The sequence below is a fragment of the Suncus etruscus genome, chromosome 6 (genome assembly GCF_024139225.1).
Source record: "Suncus etruscus isolate mSunEtr1 chromosome 6, mSunEtr1.pri.cur, whole genome shotgun sequence".
Classification (NCBI taxonomy): domain Eukaryota; kingdom Metazoa; phylum Chordata; class Mammalia; order Eulipotyphla; family Soricidae; genus Suncus; species Suncus etruscus.
The window spans coordinates 38,371,205-38,396,844 of record NC_064853.1 but is presented as its reverse complement, the minus strand read 5'-3'; the positions used below and the strand labels follow the sequence as shown (position 1 = coordinate 38,396,844).

The 25,640-nt window shown below is 40.6% G+C and overlaps 1 protein-coding gene across 1 annotated transcript in view; it reads left to right on the top strand.

Annotated features, from left to right (window-relative positions):
* The window catches only part of MACF1 (microtubule actin crosslinking factor 1), a 413,147-nt gene that overhangs the window by 166,841 nt on the left and 220,666 nt on the right, over nucleotides 1-25,640 (top strand). Inside the window, exons 4-6 of the mRNA XM_049774609.1 lie at nucleotides 6,178-6,267; nucleotides 12,341-12,418; nucleotides 16,397-16,489. Coding sequence (XP_049630566.1) covers nucleotides 6,178-6,267; nucleotides 12,341-12,418; nucleotides 16,397-16,489 — 261 coding nt within the window. The remainder of the gene's footprint in view (nucleotides 1-6,177; nucleotides 6,268-12,340; nucleotides 12,419-16,396; nucleotides 16,490-25,640) is intronic.

The window sequence follows — 25,640 nt, the reverse complement described above, 5'->3', positions numbered from 1 at the left end:
GCTGTCTGCTCAGAAATAGCTCCTGGCAGGCACGGGGGACCATATGGGACACCGGGATTCGAACCAACCACCTTTGGTCCTGGATCGGCTGCTTGCAAGGCAAACGCCGCTGTGCTATCTCTCCGGGCCCAAATCTACTCTTTTTAACCCTCCTGACTTGCTTATTTCTGTAAGTGGTGTACTATGGGTATTTCAGATTCTAAGCTTAAAACCTTGGACCAATTTGAGAGATGAGTCTTAAAATCTCGAAACTTCTGGAATGTTAGAGCCATCTTACAACTCACAAAAGACAAAAGCTAAATTTTCAGGAATTTTGTGAGCTGGTTGGTAAACACAGCCATTAATAAAAATTAATTTATAAATATATTCATATAAAGTTAATAAATTCTCAAAAACTCATTACTGGATAATGATTTTACTGCATATTGTGATTTTCTATGCTCTTGAGGTTAACTGTGTTGTATTTTTGTAATAAAAATTCTGTTATAATGTTGGATGCCACATTTTGTCGTCAGTGTTGTTTTGGGATCATACCTCGTAGTGCTTAGGGCTTATTCTTGGCTCTGTACTCAGGGAACACTCATAAGCTCTTCAGATAGATTTTTTTCTAATTTTTATTATACAGTGATTTACCACTTGTTCATAATACAATCATTTTAGACATTAAATTTTCAAACGCCAATTCTACCATCAATGTGACCTTCTCTTCACTAGTATCGCCTGTTATCTACCCACCAAAATAGCTTGCCTCCAAAGGGGCATAAACAAATATACTTCATATCGATGGGGCCAAAGTGATAGAACAGCACCTAGGGCGTTTGCCTTGCACATAGTCAATGCAGGTTTGATCCCTGACATCCCATATAGTTAGTTCCCTGAGCCTGCCAGGAGTGATTTCTTTCTTTCTTTCTTTCTTTCTTTCTTTCTTTCTTTCTTTCTTTCTTTCTTTCTTTTTTTTTTTTTTTTTTTTTTTTTTTTTTTGGTTTTTTGGGCCACACCCGGTGACGCTCAGGGGTTACTCCTGGCTATGCGCTCAGAAGTCGCTCCTGGCTTGGGGGACCATATGGGACGCCGGGGGATCGAACCGCGGTCCGTCTCCTAGGCTAGCGCAGGTAAGGCAGGCACCTTACCTCGAGCGCCACCGCCCGGCCCCTCTTTCTTTCTTTCTTTCTTTCTTTCTTTCTTTCTTTCTTTCTTTCTTTCTTTCTTTCTTTCTTTCTTTCTTTCTTTCTTTCTTTCTTTCTTTCTTCCTTCCTTCCTTCCTTCCTTCCTTCCTTCCTTCCTTCCTTCCTTCCTTCCTTCCTTCCTTCCTTCCTTCCTTCCTTCCTTCCTTCCTTCCTTCCTTCCTTCCTTCCTTCCTTCCTTCCTTCCTCCCTCCCTCCCTCCCTCCCTCCCTCCCTCCCTCCCTCCCTCCCTCCCTCCCTCCTTCCCTCCTTCCTTCCTTCCTTCCTTCCTTCCTTTTTCCTTCCTTTTTCCTTCCCTTTTCCTTCCCTTTTCCTTCCCTTTTCCTTCCCTTTTCCTTCCCCTTTCCTTTCCTTTCTTTTCTTTTCTTTTCTTTTCTTTTCTTTTCTTTTCTTTTCTTTTCTTTTCTTTTCTTTTCTTTTCTTTCTTTTTTTTTTTTTTTGTGGTTTTTGGGTCACACCCGGCAGTGCTCAGGGGTTACTCCTAGCTCCATGCTCAGAAATTGCTCCTGGCAGGCACAGGGGACCATATGGGACGCCAGGATTCGAACCGATGACCTTCTACATGAAAGGCAAACGCCTTACCTCCATGCTATCTCTCCGGCCCCCCCATCTTTCTTTCTTTCTTTCTTTCTTTCTTTCTTTCTTTCTTTCTTTCTTTCTTTCTTTCTTTCTTTCTTTCTTTCTTTCTTTCTTTCTTTCTTTCTTTCTTTCTTTCTTTCTTTCTTTCTTTCTTTCTTTCTTTCTTTCTTTCTTTCTTCTCTCTTTCTTTCTCTCTTTCTCTCTCTCTCTCTCTCTCTCTCTCTCCCTCCCTCCCTCCCTCCCCTCCCCTCCCCTCCCCTCCCCTCCCCTTCCCTTTACCAAAAACCAAAAAAAACAAAAAAACAAAACAATAATATGGACAATTGTGTTATGCACTTATCTCTGTTTTTTTAAATAATTTTTATTTTGACCAAAGTGAATTACAAATCTTTCACAGTAATATTTTAGATATATAGTGACATTGAATCAGGGGCATTCCCACCACCAGTGTTGTCCTCCCTCTATCCCTGTTCCCAGCATGCATCCCATATCCCCCTTCTTTGTCGTCGTTCCCCTGCCCTCCCTGGCTGCTAGCATAAGTGATCCCCTCTGTGTCTACCTTATTGTAGATTGGGTATTGATTCTGTTGTCGTTGGCTTTGGATTTGGTGTTAAAATCTGATCTTTTTTTTAACTCAATGTTCATATGCCTACTTGCTCTTGGTACCATCAAATATTCCCCACTCAATTTATGAGGCAGAACAAGATGATTCAAGTTATGTGGTAGGAGTGATTTCTGAGTACACCTACACCATCAGGAGTCATCCTTAAGAACCTCTTTGGATGTAGACTAAAAACCAAAAAATAAAAAATAAAAACAACTTCATATTACTTGTTACAACACAAAGGCAACTAAAATGATCCAATCTTACACTAACACAGGTCAGTTCGAGATGATTTCTTTTTATCTCTCCATGGTACTACTAAAATCACTGTCTAATAACTTAGACAGTGATCCAAACCACTGGGCTGTGGTTTGTTGATAGTTGAGCCTTCTGTACTGTTGTTTTGGCTCACCAAGGTGGGTAAATTGCTTATATAACTTCCCCATCAGATTTCCTGTGATATTACTGGCTGATATTACAAGACATTGAGGTGTCTGCCCATGTGGTCCAGAATTTATAAATCTCAAACAAATTAGGTGGCTTGGAAATTTGATAAGGTTAACTAGTGGAGCTGGGCCCTTTCTGTTGGAGGGGGTCAAGGATGACTTTGGGCTACAGAAATGGAACTCTTTCCCTTTCCTTTCTGAGAAGGCCACAGAGGTATCTGACCAGACAGACAGACTGCCAGGGAAATATCAGCAGCCATTATTTTCTTCTCAAAAAAGAATCTCCTGGGCTGGAGAGATAGCATGGAGGTAGGGCATTTGCCTTGCATACAGAAGGATGATGGTTCGAATCCCGGCATCCAATATGATCCCCTGAGCCTGCTAGGATTGATTTCTGAGCAAAGAGCCAGGAGTAACCCATGAGCACTGTCAGGTGTGACCCAAAAACTAAAACCAAACAAACAAAAGAAGAATTTCCTTTCCTTTCCTTTTCTGTCCTGTCCTGTCCTGTCCTGTGTGTGGTGGTGGTTGCGTAGATAGATTTAGGGCCATACTTGGTAGTATTTAGGGGCTTTTCTTGGCTCTGTGTTCAGGAGTGACCCCTGGCAGTGCTAGAGTACCATATGTGTATAAAGATTAGAGCTTGGTCATGAGTGAAGCAGCTTCACACAAGGCAGGTGCCTTACATCCTCTACTAATATTTCTGGCCCCCTCTAGTTTCATTCTTTTGCATGTGGTTTTCCTGTTTTTTTCACATTTTGGTGGGTGGGAGCATTGGTTTTGAAGTTCTATCTGCTGGTACTCACACCTAGCTCTGCATTCAGGGCTAACTCCTGGAGGTGATTGGGGGACCATATGTAGTGCCAGGGATCAAACCTGGGTTGACTGCATGCAAGGCAAGCTCCCTATTCATTGTACTATCTCTCCAGCCTTCAGCACCTTTTATTGAAGAGACTTTCTCTAATATGATCTTGAATCCTTTGTTGTAATTGGACATATATATGTGAATTTATTTCTGAACTTAGTTTTCTTTTTTGAACTGCATGTCTAGTTTTACTTTCAGTATATCATACTATTTGATTATTTGATTTTTTATTAATTTGATTATTAATAATTTTGGTTTTTGGTTTTTGGGCTACACTGGTGATGCTCAGGGGTTACTCCTGGCTCTGTGCTCAGAAATCACTCCTGGCAAGCCCAGGGGACCATATGGGATGTCGGGATTCAAACCACCATCCTTCTGCATGCAAGGCAAACGACTTACTTCCATGCTGTCTCTCCGGCCTCAATCCCAGTATATTTTAATACTTGAATTTTTTTTTAATTTTTTTTTTTTTTTTTTTTTGGTTTTTGGGCCACACCCAGCAGTGCTCAGGGGTTACTCCTGGCTGTCTGCTCAGAAATAGCTCCTGGCAGGCACGGGGGACCATATGGGACACCGGGATTCGAACCAACCACCTTTGGTCCTGCATCGGCTGCTTGTAAGGCAAACGCCGCTGTGCTAAATCTCCGGGCCCTTAATACTTGAATTTTACAGTTGGAAAGACTGCTGTTCATTTCCAGTCTTTGCTCAAAAAAGATACCATTTTTGAAAATAACACTTTGTAGTATTGTGTAAGAAATTATTTATGTTAAATTGACTTATTTTCCTAAATAAATTTTACTGGTTATCTAATTATGCATTGTGGATGTTACTTCAAGAAGTTTTAGTTCAAAAAAGTTTTCACTTGTCTTGGGATGTATCAGTGGCCCATTGCCACAGTATGACTGTAACTCCTCAGGGTCTCAGCTTCTTTGGTTTTCTTTTTTTTTAATTTGGTCTTTGGACTATACCTGGTAGTGCTTGGGAATAATTCCTTCTGCACCTTAGAATCATGTTGGTGGGGCCGGAGAGATAGCATGGAGGTAAGGTGTTTGCCTTTCATGCAGAAGGTTGGTGGTTTGAACCCCAGCATCTCATATGGTCCTCTGAGCCTGCCAGGAGCGATTTCAGATTATAGAGCCAGGAGTAATCCCTGAGCGCTGCTGGGTGTGACCCAAAAACCAAAAAAAAAAAAAAAAAAAGAAAAGAATCATGTTGGTGCTAGGGATTAAAACTGGGTTCAGCTGCATGTAAGGCAAGTACTAACATTTTATTCCCCAATTTCTCGTTTGGGATAAGGATAATAAATAAACATTACAGGGGCTGAAGAGATAGCACAGTGGTAGGGCCTTTGCCTTGCATGCAGCCAATTCAGGATGAATGGTAGTTCGAATCCCAGCATTTCTGGGTGTGACCCAACTCAAAAAGAGAGAAAGAGGCCAGAGTGATAATTCAGTGAATAGGGTGCTTGCTTTGCATGAAGCCAACTTGGGTTTGATCCTTGGCATCTCATCTTGTCTCCTATTATTGTCTCCTAGTTATTCCTTAGTGCAGAGCTAGGAGTAAGCCTTGAGCACGGCCAGGTGTGGCCCCAAAACAAAACAAATGTAACCCCCAAAAGAAATAAGCAAGCAAAGGGTTAAATAGTATGCTTATGGGAATTAGGTTTGTAACAGTTTTGTTTCCTTTGGACAGCATTGGGAGTTTTTCATATCTAGCTGGATTTGTCTGTCCATCATTGGCCACGGCATCAATTTTGTTCAATAACAACACCTGAAATGTTTCAGGATGATTTTTTTGTTTGCTTGTTTTGGGACTACACTCAGTGATGCTCAGGGCTTACTCTTGGCTGTGCACACAGGAATTAGTCCTGAAGGTGCTCAGGACCATTTGATATGCTGGGGATCAAATCCAGGTAGCTGCAAGCACAACAAATGCCCTAGCCTCTATACTATTGCTCTGGTCCCTGTTTCAGGATTATTATTAATGCTGCGTATCTTCCTCTCCAAACTTTCTAGAATAATGTTCAGAGTTGATTAGAATGTGTAATAAATCTGGCTTTAATGAATAACAAATGTGTACATATTCTTATTTATCATTTTATCATGAAAATTCCTGATTTTTATTATTATTTCAATTTAAAGTTATTTAATTTGTGTTTTCCAAATAGTAGAACTTATTTTGTAGGTTATAAAATGATTTATGATACCCCTTCAGAAACAATATTGCAAACCCACGGTGCCTAAAATGAAAAAAAAAAGGGGTACAGAGAGAGAGAGAGAGAGAGAAGAAAAGTATTTGTTATAGAGGCAGGTTAGGGGTGGAGGAACAGGGGGGAAAGTAAGGGAAATTGGTAACAAGAAGTAACTAGTGAAGGTATGAGTGTTGTAACATTGTGTGATCAAAACTCAGTTATCAACAACTTTTAACTATATCTCATGGTGGTTTAATTAAAATGAAATGACTTATGATCATGTAAAAACCATTGTCTCTCCTGCACAGGTACGCAAGCACATCAATGATCTTTACGAAGATCTACGGGATGGCCACAACCTGATCTCTCTCTTGGAGGTCCTCTCAGGCATCAAGCTGGTGAGCTTCTCTCTTCTCCTAATGAGTGACTGCATGCGAGTAGCCTTATTGGAATCTTATTGAGTGCTAGGGCAATAGCTTTCATAGCTCTTTTACAGGGGAGGAAGAACTGGAAGAGATTCTTGGTATACTTTATTTCTAGCTCAGATTTAAATTTTAATGGATAATTCCATCTTAATTGAAATTGATGAGTCATATAGCACTGCTTCATGAGATCAAGTATCCGTTATATCTTTTTATATTTATGAATTTGTTCTTGTTCTTCATCTAGTTGTAGATACTAGTATTTTAGAAATATTAGGTTTATATTTTGAGAAAAGAAATGTTTTGGGGGGTGGGGTGAATTTTGGGCTATACTTGATAGTGCTAGGAGCTACTTTGGCTCTGTGTTTGGGATCGCTCCAGTTGGTAATATGTAAGGACCATGCAATACTGGTGCTTGAACCAGGGGTGGCTACATGCAAGGCAAATACCTTAATCCTTATAGTGTCTTTATAAACCTTACACCTTAAGTTCTTTTTTTAATTACGTAGGTGTGTTTGTTTGGGGAAGAGCACACCAAACAGAGCTCAACAGACCCAAATAGGGCAACCTTCAACACTGTACTGCTTTATGGGGTTGAGGGGACTCAGGGGCCATTCCTGGTTTTATGCTTAGGAGTGACCCAGGACTGTGATTGAGAGACTATATGTGGTGCTGGGGATATAGACTAAGTTCAATGCAAGGCAAGTACTTTTTTTTTTTTTTTTTTGGTTTTTGGGCCACACCTGGTGGCACTCAGAGGGTTACTCCTGGCTCTTTGCTCAGAAATCACTTGTGATCGGCTAAGGGAGCAATATGGGATGCCGGGAATTGAACCCAGCTCCATCCCGGGTAGGCCAAGTGAAAGACCTTATCATTGTACTAGCTCCAGCCCCAAGGCAAGTACTTTTTGTATTCTGTCTCTGTTCCCCATCTTTATGCTTGAATATCATTTCTTAAAGCTCTTAGGGGACAATGAGATGCCAAAGATCTAATTTCAGCATCCGGTATGCAATGCATACATTTTAGCCTCCTGAGCCATTGCTCTTGCCTGTTATATTTTTCTTCCTAGAGTATTATTTGTAGTCTGTATAGATTCCTATTTTCCCATCTATTGTAAATTGTTTTGTGTATTCAACAAAGGAACCAAAAGTTTACAAAAGTCAGAGGAGCCAGAGAGATAGTATGACGGTTAAGGCACTTGCCTTGCATGTGGCTAACACCTGTTCAGTCCCTTTTATTGCATATGGTTCTCCAAGCATTATTAGGAGTAATCCCAAGTACAGAGGAGTGATCCTTAAGCACCTTGCCATGTGTGGCCTCAAAACAAAATAAAACAACAAATGAGATCTCAGTGTTGGTCCAGAGATAGTACAGAGGTTAAGGCACTTCCCTTTCATGCATTTTGACAATAGTTCAAATCACAGCAATGCATATAGTCCCTGAACATTCCCAGGTATGACCCCTTAAGACAACTGGGTATATTTGTCCCTCAAAAAAAGTGCAGTTTTGAGTTATCTTCCTTTACTCCCAACTTACCTGTAGTTCTCCCTTATGTAATTCACTGAGTTTTATAGATTTGGAGAAGAATCAAAGTTGATTTGTGAGCAGAGCCCCAAAGTACTCTGGGCTCCTTGAGTAATTAACTGTCTGCCTTCTCCATAAATATGTTAAACACTGCTGTAGAAAACACCTGCTTAATTGAAGGCAGCTCCTTTGAGCATCTTCTGACTTATCACTTGTTTTGCTGTATCAAAATTATTCTTCTCACAGTCTCATTGTTTCATATATTTCTTCCTATGAAAGCAGGTGATCTTGCGCAGTACCTGTTTTATCTACAGTGTTCTAAATACATACACTTCATTTAGAAAAGTTCAGGCAATCTGAGGAAGAAAACTGACTGAGGAATAACAACACCGAGGAAGAAAAACTAGAAATGCTCAGCCTCCAGGAGTCTGAAGCGCGGCTCACTCACTGCCTTTGGTGAATTTTGTTTGTTTTTGAGCCATACCCAGAAATGTTCAGGGATTACTCCTGCTCTGAATTCAGGAATTACTTTTCGCGGATGGGATGCTGGATATTGATGTTGTCCTTGAGCAAGGCAAAAGCCCTACCCACTGTACTATTGCTCTGAAACCAGCCTTTGAATTTTAGTTTTTTTTGTTTTGTTTTGTTTTTTTGTATTTGGGCCACACCCGGCGGTGCTCAGGGGTTACTCCTGGCTGTCTGCTCAGAAATAGCTCCTGGCAGGCACGGGGGACCATATGGGACACCAGGATTCGAACCAACCACCTTTGGTTCTGGATTGGCTGCTTGCAAGGCAAACACCGCTGTGCTGTCTCTCCAGGCCCGAATTTTAGTAATTATTTCTTGTGGAGTGTTTTTTGTTAGTTTGGTTGTGTTTTTTGGTTTTTGTTTTTTGCTTTTTTTTTTTTTTTTTTTTTTTTTTTGGGGAACATACCAGTAACTAGAAGTTACTGCTAGTTCTGCCTTCAGGAATTACTCCTGGCAGTACTTGGACCATGTGGATGCTAGGGATCTAACCTGAGCCAGCATTGTGCAAGGCTTACCTACTGTACTCTCTCTAGACCCTATTTCTTGTGTTTGAAGAACAGAATTAGCGATTGGATTTCATTCCTTAAATAATAGCATTTTCTAGGGTTAGACTTGGTTGCTTCTGAGACTTTTATTTGGTTCATATTTTTTCTTTTCTTTTATGTCTTGCAACAGAATTTATCAGTTTCCTTTTTTATTGTTGTAATATGGTTATAATAGTGTTAGTATTCGTGTTTATGATATATGAAATCACTGCTATTACCTAAGTGCCGAAGACCAGCTAGCTACCACTGTCCTTACATCACTTCATTTCACCTCTTTATCTTTTTTTTTTAAAGAGTGGTAGTGACTTTGTGGGGAGTGGGGTATGAGAACACCTAGAAATTCTCTGAGCAAAGTCCTGGCTCTGAGCTCAGGAGTTAGTTCTCCTAGGAGGATCCGCTTGTGGTGCCAGGAATCACCTTGGATCTACTACGTACAAGGATAGCACCTTAATTCTTATACTATCTCCCTAGCTCCTATTTTATAATTTTAGTTGCTTAAAATTGATGGTTTTATGAACCCAGCCAACTGTTCACTTCCACTTGGTAAATTCTGTTTTTTTCTAATCCTTATTTGTGATGCTCATAAGTAATCAGAATTTTATTTTCACTGTGGTGAGTTTTAACTCTTCAGAGCTCACAGTTATTTTAGGTAATTTGGCATAATGTTATGTCTTTTTTTTATTTGCTTGTTTATTTGGCTACACTCACAGCGCTCAGGGGTTACTCCTGGCTCTGCATTCAGAAATTATTCCTGATTCGGGAAACCAAATGGGATGCCAGGGATCAAATAGGCATCTGTCTTGGGTCAGACATGAGCACCGCATATGCCCTACTGCTGTGCTACCACTCTGGCTCTTTGTTATGCCTTTTTTGGATGACATTTCTTTTTGATGATATTGCCTATAAATTGCTTTTAGGTGACATCGCAGATTAAAAACACTCCAGTTTAATTTCTTTCTCTAACCTTAGAAACCTCTATGTGTTTTTATAGATATTTGTAGGATCTTATTATTTCATTGTAAACCATCCATATACTCCATTCTTGGTTGTTCTCATCATTTCTTTTTCCCTTAGTTGATTCACAAAAGTTGAGAGGGTGAAGTGAAGATGTGTTTTCCACATAAGAAGTGTTTGATATAACCATCTGTTCTGTTTTTTATTTGGTTTTTCATCTTTTGGGGGATGGGGAGGCATTTACATAACGATTTTCACCTTTTTATTTAAATGTCGCCTTCATTTTCTTTTCATTTTTGTGTTGTGAATTTCTGTTACTCTGTCATGTCTTTACCTTGGTTGGTGGCAAAAGGAGCCAGCAGGGCTGAAGACCCTTCGTCTGGTGAGCATGCCCTCCTGGCGCCATACAAACAGCGAGGAGCAGGAAGAGGAAGATGATGATGATGTAGTAGGTCCCCTGGGGAAGCAGTACCCCCCCTACTGGCACTACTGCAGGGCCATCAGAGAGCTGGAACTTCTTTTGGTCTCCAAGTAGCTCAGTTACCAATTGCCTTCTTCCCTAATCACCTGAGAATTTGGGTCCCAAAGAAAGTGGTTAAAACTAATTGTGCCTCTTGCCAATGTTAGATGATACTGGAGCAGGAATTGTTTAGTTTCCAAGAGAATATTTGACACAAAAAGAAAAATGGTGTTTGGAGGTATCAAGTTCCTTTGTGACCTGGAGACCCAAAGCTTTCTGATGGCCTTGCTGTATCGTCTGGGTTCAGATTGCAGGCTGTGTAAAGTTTAGTTGACAGCATGACAGTTAATTGCTCATGGCTTCACAGTCCTAACTAACTGATTTTTCTCTACCTCGGTGGCCTTTAGGTTCTCACTGCACACTGTGATGTTTTCAAAGCAGTCTGTTTTTGGCAAACCACTCACCCACTGCATGGCAGTTTTTCTGTGTTGGTTGTTAAGATCTAGCTGCTATAGACTATAGAGATTTAACTTGCATGCTTAAGGTGCTTATTTTTGGTAGTTTACATATAAAGAAAAAGAATAGGCTGTTTATGAGGGGCATTTCCTGTTGATGTCTAAATTATAGCCCATGATTTTTCTTAGAAATAAGGATTAGTGTTCCCATTCCTTGTCCTCCTGAAGTCTTTTTTTTTTTTTTATCTCACTTCCCAGTACCTTTGAGTCTTTAATTTCATAGGCTCTATAACTTCTAAATCAATGTTTCTCAGTCTTTTTCTGACTGTGGGCTCCCATCCCAAGAGTTGTTTCCATAGCCTCATGTCCACAAGTCTCACCTATTACTCCCTTGATAGATCCTGTGTGCCTACAGGCATCTGTGGTTGAGAAATGCTGCTCTAAACTACATGTGTTCATTATTTAGTTGAAAGGATTGTAAAGAAGAGGTTCTAGTTTAAAAAGCTAATTTTAAGCCTTTATTCTATTGTCCAGTGGATCTCTTATGCTATCCTAGAGTTTGGGAACGTGGCTTAGAAGTGTTGGGAGGTGCTTCCACTCTTGTTTTTTCTATTTGTTGGATTACTATTTTCTGTCCATTTCCACCTGAGGCAGTGTTTTCTCTGGTGACCTATCTGATACCAGTTTTTTAATTAGTTCCAATTTGACACTTACAAATGAGCTAGACTAGTGAAAGTGATGTTTTAGTCCTAGCTTAGGTAAAATATCAACAGTGGAACATGAGAGGAGAAGATGTTCCTGAGGGAGATAAGCATTCTTCCATGTACTCTGGGCAAACAGACTTTCTACTCTCTTGGATGGATAGTACTTGAACCCTGGACAGGAGTTTGGAGGCACCAGATAGAGAGAGAGGAGCTTCCCTCCTGACCTTGAGGATTGAAGAATTGACAGAAAATAAATTTTCCTGGAATATTATATTGAACAGTCTTTAAATCATCAAGGTTTCATTTGCTCTGGTATTTTATTTGATGGTAAAGAGTAACTTTTCTATTTTGATACTCATCCTCTGGAAAACAATTTTCTTTCTGATTTTTGCTTGTCATTTTGGAATGAATGAGCATGTCTAAATTTTTAATCTCTAGTTAAAAAAGTTAATCTCTAGTTAAAAATGATTCCTTTTGCCAGGTTTGTAAGAAGGTTTTGTCCATTACCTGTAATGTGCAGTTAGGATCCCCTTCCTTTATGTTAGCATTTGACCATGTCTTTAAGACATACCACACTGTTTTCATTAACCTCACACCCAGAATCAAATCCTACTACATGTGTTTATGCAAAAACCTGTGAAAAAGATGGGGCACGTATTCTGCATTTGTATCCACATGTTCACAAGATGCATAGGATAAACCTGAGAAGCATGGTGAAACACAGACATGTCCTGCAATGGAGTGGGGCTTAGATAGTGCTCACACACCTGGCTTCTATTTAAAGAAATCTTTGTGGTCTTGAAATGAAAGAGGAAAGAGGTCTGCATGGATTAGGAGGTATAATTAAAATTAACCTCTCCCACTTTACTTCTGTTTCAGCCCCGAGAGAAGGGCAGAATGCGTTTTCATAGGTTGCAAAATGTGCAAATTGCCCTGGACTTCCTAAAGCAGCGACAGGTAAGACAATCTTGTGTGCTCCCTGTTCTGCCAGGGAACTTTGGTTTGAGTCCCTATTTAGGGATGTTTTCAGTGGCACTGGTGAGCCTTAACAAGCGTTTGTTAAATGATCCAGTTCTGACCTTGCTTGCTGGTCAGAAACTGTATTATGGTTAGATAAGCCATTTGGTAGACCTTGCTTTTTAGAAGAAGAAAATGTTTTTGTTTTTGTTGTTGTTGTTGTTTTGGTTTTTGGGTCACACCCGGCAGCGCTCAGGGGTTATTCCTGGCTCTATGCTCAGCAATCACTCCTGGCAGGCTTGGGGGACCATATGGGATGCCAGGATTCGAACCGATGGCCTTCTGCATGAAAGGCAAACACCTTACCTTCATGCTATCTCTCTGGTCCCAGAAGAAGAAAATGTTAACAGGGAAAAGGAAAATGCTGAAGGTTGAGCCTTAGGTGGAGGTCAAAATGAAGATGAAAGATAAACCCTCAAGGATGATGGAAATAAAACTAAATCATCCCCAAAGAGGGAAAACCAGAATACTTTGTCCTTATGACCAGTAATTAAGTAATGGTCATGACTGTTGTCAACTACCACATCTGGCCTGAGGGAAAAATCTGGGAGACTTGAAAGAAGTTACCCAGCAGTGCTTAGTGGTTACTCTTGGCTCTGTTTTCAGAAATCGCTCCTGGCAAGCTCAGGAGACCATATGGGATGCTGGGGCTCGAATCCTCATCTTTATGGGGTTGGCAGTGTGCAAGGCAATCGCCCTACCACTGTGCTATCGCTCTGGCCCGAAAGAAAATTTTTAATAGAGTAGAGAAGTATAGTGTATAACAGGAAGGAAAACACCAACACATTTTTAGACATAGGAAGAGAAGCCAGTGAAGAGAGGAAGAGCAGAGAGGAGTGAGAAGTAGCAAACATCTTAGAATAGGGGCTGGAGCAATAATGCAATGGGTAGGGCTCATGGATTGGGAAGATTAGCATCATTAAAATGGCAGTACATCAAAGCATTGTACAGATTTAATTTTAAACTGTTATCTCATGGTGACTCCATTACATAACATTATTAAAAGGGGGAAAATAAAAAGGTGAAATCTGAATTGTAGTTGTGCAGGTGTCTAGCAATGACTGAAAATGAAAAGTGTCAGAACTAGGACCACAGTGATAGCATAGCAGCAGGGCATTTTCCTTGCATGCAGACAAACTGGGATGGACCTGAGTTTGATTCCCCTCATCCCATATGATCCCTGAAGCAGCCAGGAGCGATTTCTGAGTACATAAACAGGAGTAATCCCTGAGCACTGCTATGTGTGACCACAAACAAACAATAAATCTGCCAGAATTGGCATGGCATATGAATTGTATCAATAGGTTCACTGAGTGCTAAAATGATCAGAAATGATCTGTTGGGGCCGGCTAGGTGGCGCTAAGGTAAGGTGTCTGCCTTGCAAGCGCTAGCCAAGGAAGGACTGGGATTCCATCCCCCGGCGTCCCATATGGTCCCCCCAAGCCAGGGGCAATTTCTGAGCACTTAGCCAGGAGTAACCCCTGAGCATCAAATGGGTGTGGCCCAAAAAACCAAAAAAATAAAAAATAAAAAAAGACTTGGTTGACAGTGCAAACCTACATCTGTGATATTGTTAGTGGTCAGTTATTAGGAACAGCGCATGAACTGAAGGGCAGTTTCTTTTATCTCCAATATATGGAAGGGAAGCAGACTTAACATACCTGGGAGGCCCAATATCAGAGCACTGGTGGATCTTGTATCTGCTGAGATCCAGCTTTATAAGATGGACATATTTTAGCTGTGAGGAAGCGCACTTACTCTTTTATGTTTTTAGCATACAAAGTCACTATACATTCACCACCACCAAATTGCCAAAGAACCTCCACCACTATCCTGGTGCTACGTTATGGTTTCTTACTAATTCCACTTTAATTCATACATGACCTAGTCATTGCTCAGTGATCTCCCACCTTCATATAACATAAGATTAGGCTTTAGGACTTAACCATAGGAATTTTGGAGGGACACAGCATTTAATCTATAGAATCAGGACAGCACGGGTATGGAAGAGAATATATTTCTGTTTGGGGTCACTAGGATTCTTTAGAGACACACAGATTTCAGTGCAGTTGAAGAGATAAGGAGGGACAGCTGCAATTGAACAAGTGTTTCATGAGATTATGATAGGAAAGGATTTCAGGGACCGAGTGGAAATGGTTTGTTTTCCCTGGGACACTTGGCTTCTGCACTGAAAATCTCATGTTCTAGGAAGCACCTTTTATTTTTTTCCCCAGCATACTGGAGTGGTTGGTCATCCTAGAAGTGGAGGGCCAGATGAGATTTGGGAGCTAAATGGAAGTTGAGGAAGGCAGGATATAAAGAAAATTTCTGACAAAAGGAGGGCAAAAAGGACTTGGGAACAAGCCAAAGACTGGCAGGGAAAGGACCTCTCTCTCTCTCTCTCCCTCTTAACATAAACAAAAAGGAAAAGGTCATCAGACTGATAAGATCTAATGAGTAACTTACAATGTCAAATGCTATTATAAGTTGCTTTGCAGGTTGGAATGCAAAATGCTGCAATCATTAGAAAATAGTTTAGCAGTTTCTTATAGAGTTACACATAACATGCCACAGAAATCCTACTTCTTGGTTTTAGCCTAGAGAGTGAACACACACACCCACACACACCCACCCACACACACACCCACACCCCCCCCACACACAGTGGGTATAGTTTAATTGATAACTTGATTGAAATAAAAAACAAGTCAGATATTCTAAAAGGAATTAGTAGATCATATCACTACAATGATTCAAATACTACTCAGTAAATAATAATAAAAAAGAATAATCTACAATATATGCAACAGTTTGGGAACACAGTGGCACTATGCTTAGTGAAAAAAAAAAGCAAGCATTAAAAGATCATATACTATATGATTCCATTTATCTGACTTTCTGGAAAAAGACAAAATTAGGAACAGATAGATTTATTACTCTGAATTAGAATAAGTTACTTGGGGCTGGAGAGATAACATGGAGGTAAGGCGTTTGCCTTTCATGCAGAAGGTCATTGGTTTGAATCCTGGCGTCCCATTTGGTTCCCCGAGCCTGCCAGGAGCAATTTCTGAGCGTGGAGCCAGAACCCTGAGCACTGCTGGGTGTAACCTAAAACCAAAAAAAAAAAAGAAAGAAAGAAAAAGAATAAGTTACTTATAAGGGAGGGTGACTTTTGAATATAAAGGCAGGTAAGCGGGCCCGGAGAGATAGCACAGCGGCGTTTGCCTTGCAAGCAGCCGATCCAGGACCAAAGGTGGTTGGTTCGAATCCCGGTGTCCCATATGGTCCCCCGTGCCTGCCAGGAGCTATTTCTGAGCAGACAGCCAGGAGTAACCCCTGAGCACTGCCGGGTGTGACCCAAAAACTAAAAAACTAAAAAACTAAAAAAACAAACAAACAAACAAACAAACAAACAAAAAAGACAGGTAAGCATACAGTCACCATTTGGGAGGTGATGGATGGTTCTGTTTTCTTGATTGTGGTGGTACTACATGAATCTGACTTTTGACTATAAAGAGGTAAGCATACAGTCACCATTTGGGATAGTTCTCTTTTCTTTCTTTTTTTTTTTTTTTTTGTTTGTTTTTTGGGTCACACCCGGCGGTGCTCAGGGGTTACTCCTGGCTGTCTGCTCAGAAATAGCTCCTGGCAGGCACGGGGGACCATATGGGACACCAGGATTCGAACCAACCACCTTTGGTCCTGGATTGGCTGCTTGCAAGGCAAACGCCGCTGTGCTATCTCTCCGGGCCCTAGTTCTCTTTTCTTGATTGTGGTGGTACTACATGAATCTGTTCATGTATTAGAACTCATGTAATTGACAACCGAAAGATCATAATAAATGTATGTAAATGATAGTTTATAAAAATGAAACAAAAAATCCCAGAGCTCTGAGATCAGCTTATAATTCTCTTTCAGGTGAAATTAGTGAATATTCGCAATGATGACATCACAGATGGCAACCCGAAGTTGACCCTGGGCCTGATATGGACCATTATTTTGCATTTCCAGGTATGGCTTGTGAAGGATTGTTTTCTTTGGATATGTTGTTTAAAGCAGTAGTCTTCAACCACTGGTTCACACAAACTAATGGTTATCTGCAGGTGTAGAAAAATTGGTTCTCTGTGTTGGTTATACTTGTCTATGGTCCAATATGTAGGTACCAGTCTATAGGTGTTAAAAAGATTGAAGAACATTCATTGCTCTATCTGTTTAAAAATTTCTTTATTTTTATTTTTTGGTTTGGGGCAATAGCATGGCTTATTCCTGACTCTGTGCTCAGGAATCTCTCCTGTTGGTGCTTGGGGGACAATATGGTATGCCTGTGATTGAACCCTGGTCATCCATGTGCAAGGCAAGTGCCCTGCCTGATGTGCGGTCTTTCCTGAAGTCCTGAGTGCACTTCCTTAACGTTTCACTGCCCTCCATGGGCAGCACTGAGCCATCTTTTCAGTGTTTGAAGGCCAAAAAGTATGGTGTAAAGGAAGAGTTGAAAGGTCTAGGGACAAAGCTGTTGGAAATTAGACCAAGAACTTCCTGTTCATTTGCCTGATAAATTGAATTTTTCTCTTGTTGGTGCTATGGTCTTGTGACTGGCAGTTTCTGGTTATTAAAAGTCTGGTCAGCTGAGTCAAACCTTGCTCTTTAGAGACTCTTAAGTATAAGGGGTGGGGAGAGATGTTTGTTTTGAGGCTTTAGAGGGTGGTGTGAAGCCCTATTATCTTGCTTTGATATAAGCTCCTCCTCATCTCTATTAATCTTAAAACAAGTCTGCTTAATTGTAGCACTGTTCAGTAAGTTAGGGCTGCCATAATGAATACCAGAGACTGAGTGGCTTAAATGTTTGTTGACATTCATTTTTCTAGATTCTGGAGACTGCTGAGTTCAAGATCAAGTGTGGTTGGGTTCTTGGTAAAAGCCCCCCCCCCCCTTGGTGCTTTCGAGCAAAAAAAGAAATTGTATAATTTTAGCATTGAGGGGGAATGGCACACCAGTCATCACTCAGACATTACTCCTGGCAGTTCATGGTAGGAAGTGTGCCTCAAAGAGTGGTGAGTGCAGTTAGAGTAGAAAAGGGTCCACTCTGACAATGATAGTTGAAACTGACAACTCTGGATAAGACCTGGGTGCTGAAAGGGGATAAAGTGACATGCATGGTACCCCTTCATTAACAATAGTTTAAACCATTCAAAAAGGAGAGAGAGAGAAAGAAAGAGATAGAGAGAAAAGAGAGAGAAAGAGAAAGAATTCTGTCCCAAAGACAAGTGGGGGTGGGTGGGCGGGAGGACAACTGGGGACACTGGTGGTGGGAAAAGGATGGTGTACATTCTATGACTGAAACTCAAAATGAACAATTTTGTAACCATGATGCTTAAATAAAGTAATTATTAAAAAAGAAAGAAAGGGGCCGGAGAGATAGCATGGAGGCAGGGCATTTGCCTTGCATGCAGAAGGATGGTGGTTCGAATCCTGGCGTCCCATCTGGTCCCTTGAGCCTGCCAGGAGCGATTACTGAGCGTGGAGCTAGAAGTGACCCCTGAGCGCTGCCGGGTGTGACCCCCCCAAAAAAAAAGAAAGAAAGAAAGAAATTCTTCTTGGCAGACTCAGGGTACAATATGGAAACCAGGGTCAGCCTTGTGCATGACAAAAACTCTACCCTCTGTGCTATCTGCACACCAAGCTTTAACTTTTTATAAGAGAACTAATCCCCTTTCAGTATCTTCACTCATATGACCTCATCTACATTAATGACCTCTCCAAGATTCCAGCTCCAGATATCATGACCTTAAAGATAAGGGTTTCACCTAAACTTTGCAAGAGTGCACACATTCAGCCCCAAGCAAGCCTTTAGCTAGGTTTATGTATGTGCGCTGTCTTCTGGCACCCATCACACCCAGGAATAGTAGTTGTAATGTTTGCATGGTCACATTGTCTTCCTGCTTCCCCAGTGTGTGTGTGTGTGTGTGTGTGTGTGTGTGTGTGTGTGTGTGTGTGTGTGTTCACATTGTCTTCCTGCTTCCCCTAGTGTCTGTCTGTCTTTCTCTCTCCCTATCTCTCTCACTCCCTCCTTTATTTTCTCTCCTTTCTCTCCACTTCCTCCTTTCCTTTCTCTTTCTCTCTTTCCTCTCCTTCCCCTTTTTCCCTTTCTCTTCCCTTTCCATTCCCTCCCTTCCCATCCCTTCTCATTGCTTAGCTTGGCCCAGTGAATCAGTTGTAGTATTACTTCCAGAGATGTTCAGGGGATAATGTAATGCCAGGGTTGAAATCTAGGACTGCTGCATGCAAAGTATGTACCGTATTTGCCGGCGTATAAGACAACCCCTTAATTTTGCAGTTAAAACATAGGTTTAGGCCTATATTCGCTCTATCAGACAGAACGTTCCTGGGCTGCAACTGTATGTACCACAGTGAGCCAATCACAACAAGCAAAGGTTCAAAGGTTCTACTGTATTAGACTTCCTCTCTGACTCTGGCCAATCTGAGCAGGCTTTTGACAGTGTAGATTCGGGTCCAGAACATTGTCTAATTTGCATGCCTAAAAAGCCTGCTTGGATTGGCTGAGTCAGAGAGGCAGTCTGAGCAGCCTTGCAGTGATTGGTGCAGGACCGAGTTGGAAAATTCGTTTAGTGGCAATTTTCAGATACTTTTCATTTAGTGGCATGTTGAAACATTTTTTGGGATATACTCGGTGTATAGGATGACCCCGCTTTTCAGTTGACTTTTTTTTGGTTTCAAAAGTCGTCTTATACACCTGAAAATACGGTATTTTAATTTTTTGAGTTATCTCTCTTGCCCTCTAATTCTAGTGGTAGTCTTTTTCAAATCCCTGCAACGTTTTTTGTTTTTTTTTTTTTTTGGTCACACCTGGCAATACTCGGGGGTTACTCCTGGCTCTACTTTCAGAAATTGCTCCTGGCAGGCTCAGGGGACCATATGGGATGCTGGGATTCAAACCACCATCCTTCTGCATGCAAGGCAAACGCCCTACTTCTATGCCATCTCTCTGGCCCCAAATCCCTCCAACTTTGCTCTAGTTTCAAACAGTGCCTAAGACAGTCACATTAAACTCCACCGTAGTGCCTTTCTATCTGCCAGTGCCACCTTACCATTCTCCCTCCTCTTTGCTCATTACATTTCAACCACACTCTCTTTTAGAACCCTACTCCTTGGGAAACAATTTTTTTTCAAAATAGGGTGTACACCTAGCAGTTATGGAGAATCATATGATACTGGGGATTGAACTTTGGGCTTCAAATATGCTAGACTTGTGCTGTACCTTTTGAGCTGTTTGCTTGGGCACACAAAGGCAAATCCTTTTTTAATTCTGGATTGCTATTGGTAAAGTATAGTCCAATTTTTAGAAAAAGATGCCTTGAATAATTTTATTTTGTTTTTTGGGTTTTTGGACCACACCTGGCAGCACTCGGGACCATATGGGAAGCCGGGAATTGTTGAACCCAGGTCAGTTTGGGGTCAACCGCGTGCAAGGCAAACACCCTACCTCTGTGCTATCTCTCCTGCCCCAAGCCTTGAATAATTTTAGCCCAACCAAAGAAACCATTTCTCGGACAGCTCTTCGATACTCAATTGTAATATATCAATCTCATTGGTTAAGGAAAACACTCATTAGCTTAATGTATTATCTGAAGGCACTAGTTACTGGGGCTGAGGTAACTGTAATCCTAGTTGAGTAGTTAATGCCACCTGCTGGTTGATGATGGAATAGCAGGTGTCCCTAAATTCCTTCGAGAATATTATGAATTGAAGGCTTATTGCTTTGCGCTTTCTTTGGTTTACAACAAATGCTAACACTGTGTAGCATGTGGGTAGCTAGTAGCTTTGAAACTATGGGGTTTTAAAAAAGTTGTAAGTATCAACAATGCTGACCCCAAATCCCCTCCACACATAAAAAATTAAAACTGCCTGGGACTTAAGGAATGTATCAATATACATTAATACTGAAAATAAGTTAATCTTACCCCACACACACAATGCTCAGGGTACCATATGTAGTTCAAATACAAACCAGGGTTGGCTAAACGCAACAGAAGCACCTCCTTACTCCTGTACTAGCTCTCTGGCCTTGAGTAAAATCACTGTTGAGCTAAATAGGGGTACATGGTAGTTTTGGACTTAACTGACCTAGACAATGAACTTGGCAAATGTTTCTTGGGGACAAGATTTTGTCGAGTTACCTCTTTGAACACAGTTTTTATAAAAGAAACTTTTTTGTTTGTATTTCCCCATACTCCTGCCTTCACTGTGAATGCCCAGTGTGAGTCTCAGCTGTAAAGTCAGGAAAATCTAGCCACTGTGTTGCTTCTCTGTAGTTTAACTTTCTTTAAAAAGGGAAACGTGCCAGAGAAATAGCATGGAGGTAAGGTGTTTGCCTTTCATGCAGAAGGACGGTGGTTTGAATCCCGGCATCCCATATGGTCCCCTGTGCCTGCCAGGGGTGATTTCTGAGCACAGAGCCAAGAGTAACCCCTGAGCATTGCCTGGTGTCACCCAAAAACCAAAACAAAACAAACCAAACCAAAACAAAACAAACCTAAAAAGGGAAACGTGGGCAAGAATGATAATATAGGTGGTAGGATGCTTAACCATACATGTGACAGCCAAGGTTTAATTCCCAGCACCTCATGGTTCTAATAAGCACACATGAGCACAAAGCCAAGAGTAAAACCTGAGTGTAGTTAGATATGACTCCAAAACAAGCAAACAAATAAACAATACCCAAAAAAGGGTAAGAGGGGACTCAAGGGTCAGAGAGAGTATGGAGATAAGGCGCTTGCCTCACAAATGGGTTTGATTTAATATCACATATGTATATGAACATTGTCAGGAGAAATCTGAGTGCCACTGGGTGTGGCTCAAAAATGAATAAATGCCAAAACAAAACAAAAAGAAAAAATAATAAATTCAGGTAATGAAGGGAATGAAAAACTTGAGTTGATAAATTAAAATTCTGCTGTCACACATAAGACAGGAATAATGGAGATGTTCCCCTCCTGAACAGATTATTCAAGATTATTTTCTTTATCTAGAAAACTTTGGTATGAAAGAATCTAATATTTATAAAAGAATAAATAGTACAAAAAACTACCATGTACCCCCTATTGAGCTCAACAGTGATTTTACTCAAGACCAGAGAGCTAGTACAGGAGTAAGGTGCTTACTTTGCATTTAGCCAACCCTGGTTTAAATCTGAACTACATATGGTATCCTGAGCATTGTAGAGTATGTACCTCTATCCCCACCCTGTGGGTGTGGGTAAGATTAACTTATTTTTCGTATTAATGTATATTGACACATTCCTTAAGTCCCAGGCAGTTTTAATTTTTTATGTGTGGAGGGGATTTTGGGTCAGCATTGTTGATGTTTACAACTTATTCTGGGCTCTGTGCTCAGGGATCACTCCTGGCTGTGCTTGTAGGACCAAAGTAGTACCAGGGATTGCACCAGGGCTGACTCAGATACAAGACAAGTGCGTTAGCTTTTTGGCCCCTGTTAAAGCTCCTTTAATAGCTCCTTTAACCTCACAGAAGGCTCTATTTAACCCCTAAAATAATTTAAAGGTGGTTGTTTTTTTTTTTTTTTTGTTTTGTTTTTTTGTGTGCCACACCCAGTGACACTCAGTGGTTACTGGCTTGGGTACCATATGAGACGCTGGGAGATCAAACCACGGTTCTTTCTTGGTTAGCATGTGCAAGGCAAAGGCCCTACCACTTGCGCCACTGCTCCAGCCCTTAAAGGTTATTCCCCCCACAAAGGTTATTTTTTTTTAAATATTCTAAACTTTGTAAAATTTTATCTATAAATTCTATACTATTAAGTTACAAAAAATTGGAGTAGTTAGGTCAGACCTGGCAGTGTTTAGGGGTTATTCCTGGCTCTACACTTAGGAATCAGTTCTGGTAGTGCTCTGGGGACCATATGGTGTACCAAGGATCAAACGTGGGTTGGCCATATGCTAGAGCCTTACCTGTTGTAATATCTCTCTGGCCCCAAGTCACAAATTTAATATACAAACTAGGTTCAGAGCCAGAGTACTAGTACAAGTTTTGGGTATTTGCCTTACATGGAACCAGACTGGGTGTGGCCCAACACCAAAATCTGAATTAAATTCATTTTTATTTCATTTGTTTTCAGTTTTTAGAAGTTCTCTTTTTCCTTTTTAGTTTTATTTTGCTTTAAATAACATGCTTATGTTGTTCCAAAGGAAAAAAAAAATTTAAAAAAGGATTTAACCTTATTTAGAGATAGATCCTCCAGCTAGCTCCACAGTGTTTCCTTTAACTTCAGTTAACTCTCTTATTCACTTTGTTGTTACTGCTGCAGTACTGAGGTCCACATAATGTCAGGGATTAAACCCAGGGCCTCACACGCTTAGCTGTTTCAAGACATTGTTTCAGCTGTAATTTGATTGTTTGTTTGGTTTTGAAAAGTACATTATGTATGTATGTATGTATGTATGTATGTATGTATGTATGTATGTATGTATGTATGTATGTGGGGTCTTGTATCACACTCAGTGATTTTTTAGGGGTTACTCTTGGTTCTGCATTCAGGCATTACTCCTGGTAGTGCTTGGGATACCAGGGATTGAGTTGGGCAAGGCAAGCACCCTACCATCTATACTATCTTTCTGGCCCCTAAAAAAATTACATTTAAAAATACTAAATTGCAGTGAGCCATAAAATTGGCCCCTTTTCAATGTACAATTGAATGACTTTTTTAGTTATACAGCTATTACCTTGATCCAGTTTAGAGCACTTTAATCAGTGCATTGAGATCCTCTTCTGTCTGTTTGCATAAATAAATCTGCCTTTCCAATCTTTTTTATTTATCTTTTTAATTTTTATTTTTTGCCTTTCCAATCTTTAGCCTCAGACAACCATTATTCCATCTTCTTTCTCTAGAGATTTGCCTATTCTGGACGTATTATGGAAATTGGATTACATAGTTTGTGGTCTGTCTCTTATTTCCTTCTCTGCATATAATATACTTGAAAATCATTTGTCAGTACTTTATTTCTTTTATTACTGATTAGTAGTCTGTTATGTAGATATATGTTCCACATATTTGATCAATTTAGCAATTATTGAAAATGTGGGTTTTTTTCCTTTAGGGGGCTATATATAAAGAATGTAATGAATATTTGAGTACTAAGCTTTGTTTTCATGTATGCTTTTATCTTTGATCTGTGTCTTAAGTTGAATTGCTGCATTGTATGGTTAGTTTATGTACATTTATTTATTTTGGGACCATATCTGGTGATATTTAGGGGTTACTCCTGTTAGTATACTCAGGGCATGGGAGACATTCTGGCAGGGCATGGGAGACATATGTAGTGCCAGGGATTGAACCCTTGTCGGCTGCATGCAAGGCAAGTGCTCTACCCTCTGTACTATTGCTCCATGCCCGTATGTACAGCATTTTAAGAAATTTTCAGACTGTTTTCCAGATCACCCATTTTACATTCCCACTTAGTGATGTATAAGGTTCCTAGTTTCTCTACATTTTCACCAACATTTGTTATTTTTTGTCTTTCACATAATAGCCATCACTGTGGATATGAAAAGGAATCCTATGATTTTAGTTTGTAGGAAGACATACTCTTTTTTTTTTTTTTTTTTAGGTTTTTGGGCCACACCCGGCAGTGCTCAGGGGTTACTCCTGGCTGTCTGCTCAGAAATAGCTCCTGGCAGGCACGGGGGACCATATGGGACACCGGGATTCGAACCAACCACCTTTGGTCCTGGATCGGCTGTTTGCAGGGCAAACACCGCTGTGCTATCTCTCCGGGCCCGGAAGACATACTCTTTTTTTTTTTTTTTTTTTCGGTTTTGTTTTGTCGCTCTTTGGCTACATTTAGAGGTACTCAGGGCTTATGCCTATATCTGTGCTCAGCAATTACTCTTGGTGGGTCTCAGACTTTAGATTGGAGCACCTGTGGTAGAATTAGGTAGGCAGCTTGCAAGGCAAGAGCTCTCCCTGCAGTACTATGGCTCCAGCCTGGAAAATATATACCTTAACTGAATCCCATATCTATCTATCTATCTATCTATCTATCTATCTATCTATCTATCTATCTATCTATCTATCTATCTATCTATCTATCTATCTATCTATCTATCTATCTATCTATCTATCTATCTATCTATCTATCTATCTATCTATCTATCTATCTATCTATCTATCTATCTATCTATCTATCTATCTATCTATCTATCTATTTTTGGCCACACCTGGCGGTGCTCACAGGTTACTCCTGGCTATCTGCTTAGAAATAACTCCTGGCAGGCACAGGGGACCATATGGCATGCTAGAATTCCAACCTCTGTCCTTCTGCATGTAAGGCAAACACCCTACCTCCATGCTATCTCTCCGGCCCCTGAATCCCATATTTATTTAAAAAAAAAATAGCTCTGTAAGGGTCAGATAGAATCTATGGGAAATTCAAAATTGAGTTAGACAGATTCAGTCTAGCTTGATTGTATAATACAGAGAAATAAGAGGCATACCATAAATAATGAGCTATTTTACCATCATGATAGACAGGGCTAGTATTTACTCAATAGCTGGTAGCAATTACTACTATAACTATGTAAAAATTACTAATGAACCATATGATTTTCAGTGTTCTCCACCATGTTGCCATTTTTATTGGTATCCAATAAAACAAAATGGATAAAAACCAGTTTGTTTTTCTACATCTAGCTGGCTGCTATCTGCTTTTGTTTTGTTTTGTTTTTGTTGGGGGGGCACAGCTGGTGACACTCAGGGGTTACTCCTGGCTACGTGCCCATATGGGACACCAGGTGATCAAACCACGGTTCGTCCTAGGCTAGTGCAGGCCTTACCGCTTGCCCCACTGCTCCGGCCCCTGCCTTTTTTTTTTTTTTTTTTTCATTTGCACAACTGAATGCTCATTTGATCCTCTCAATAGTAGGAAGCTCTCTTATACTTTGTAAGTAATTTCCCAGATACAAATCACTAATTCCTTTGCTGTTCTTGAAGGTTCTTGAAGGTCTATTTTAGCCATGTTAGAGAATATGGGAAAGTTTCCATGTTTACAGTGTTTTGGGTTGTCTGATAAAGGAGTTACTTTTGGATGGGGGCCACAGCCAGTGATGCTCAGGGCTTGCTCCTGTCTCTG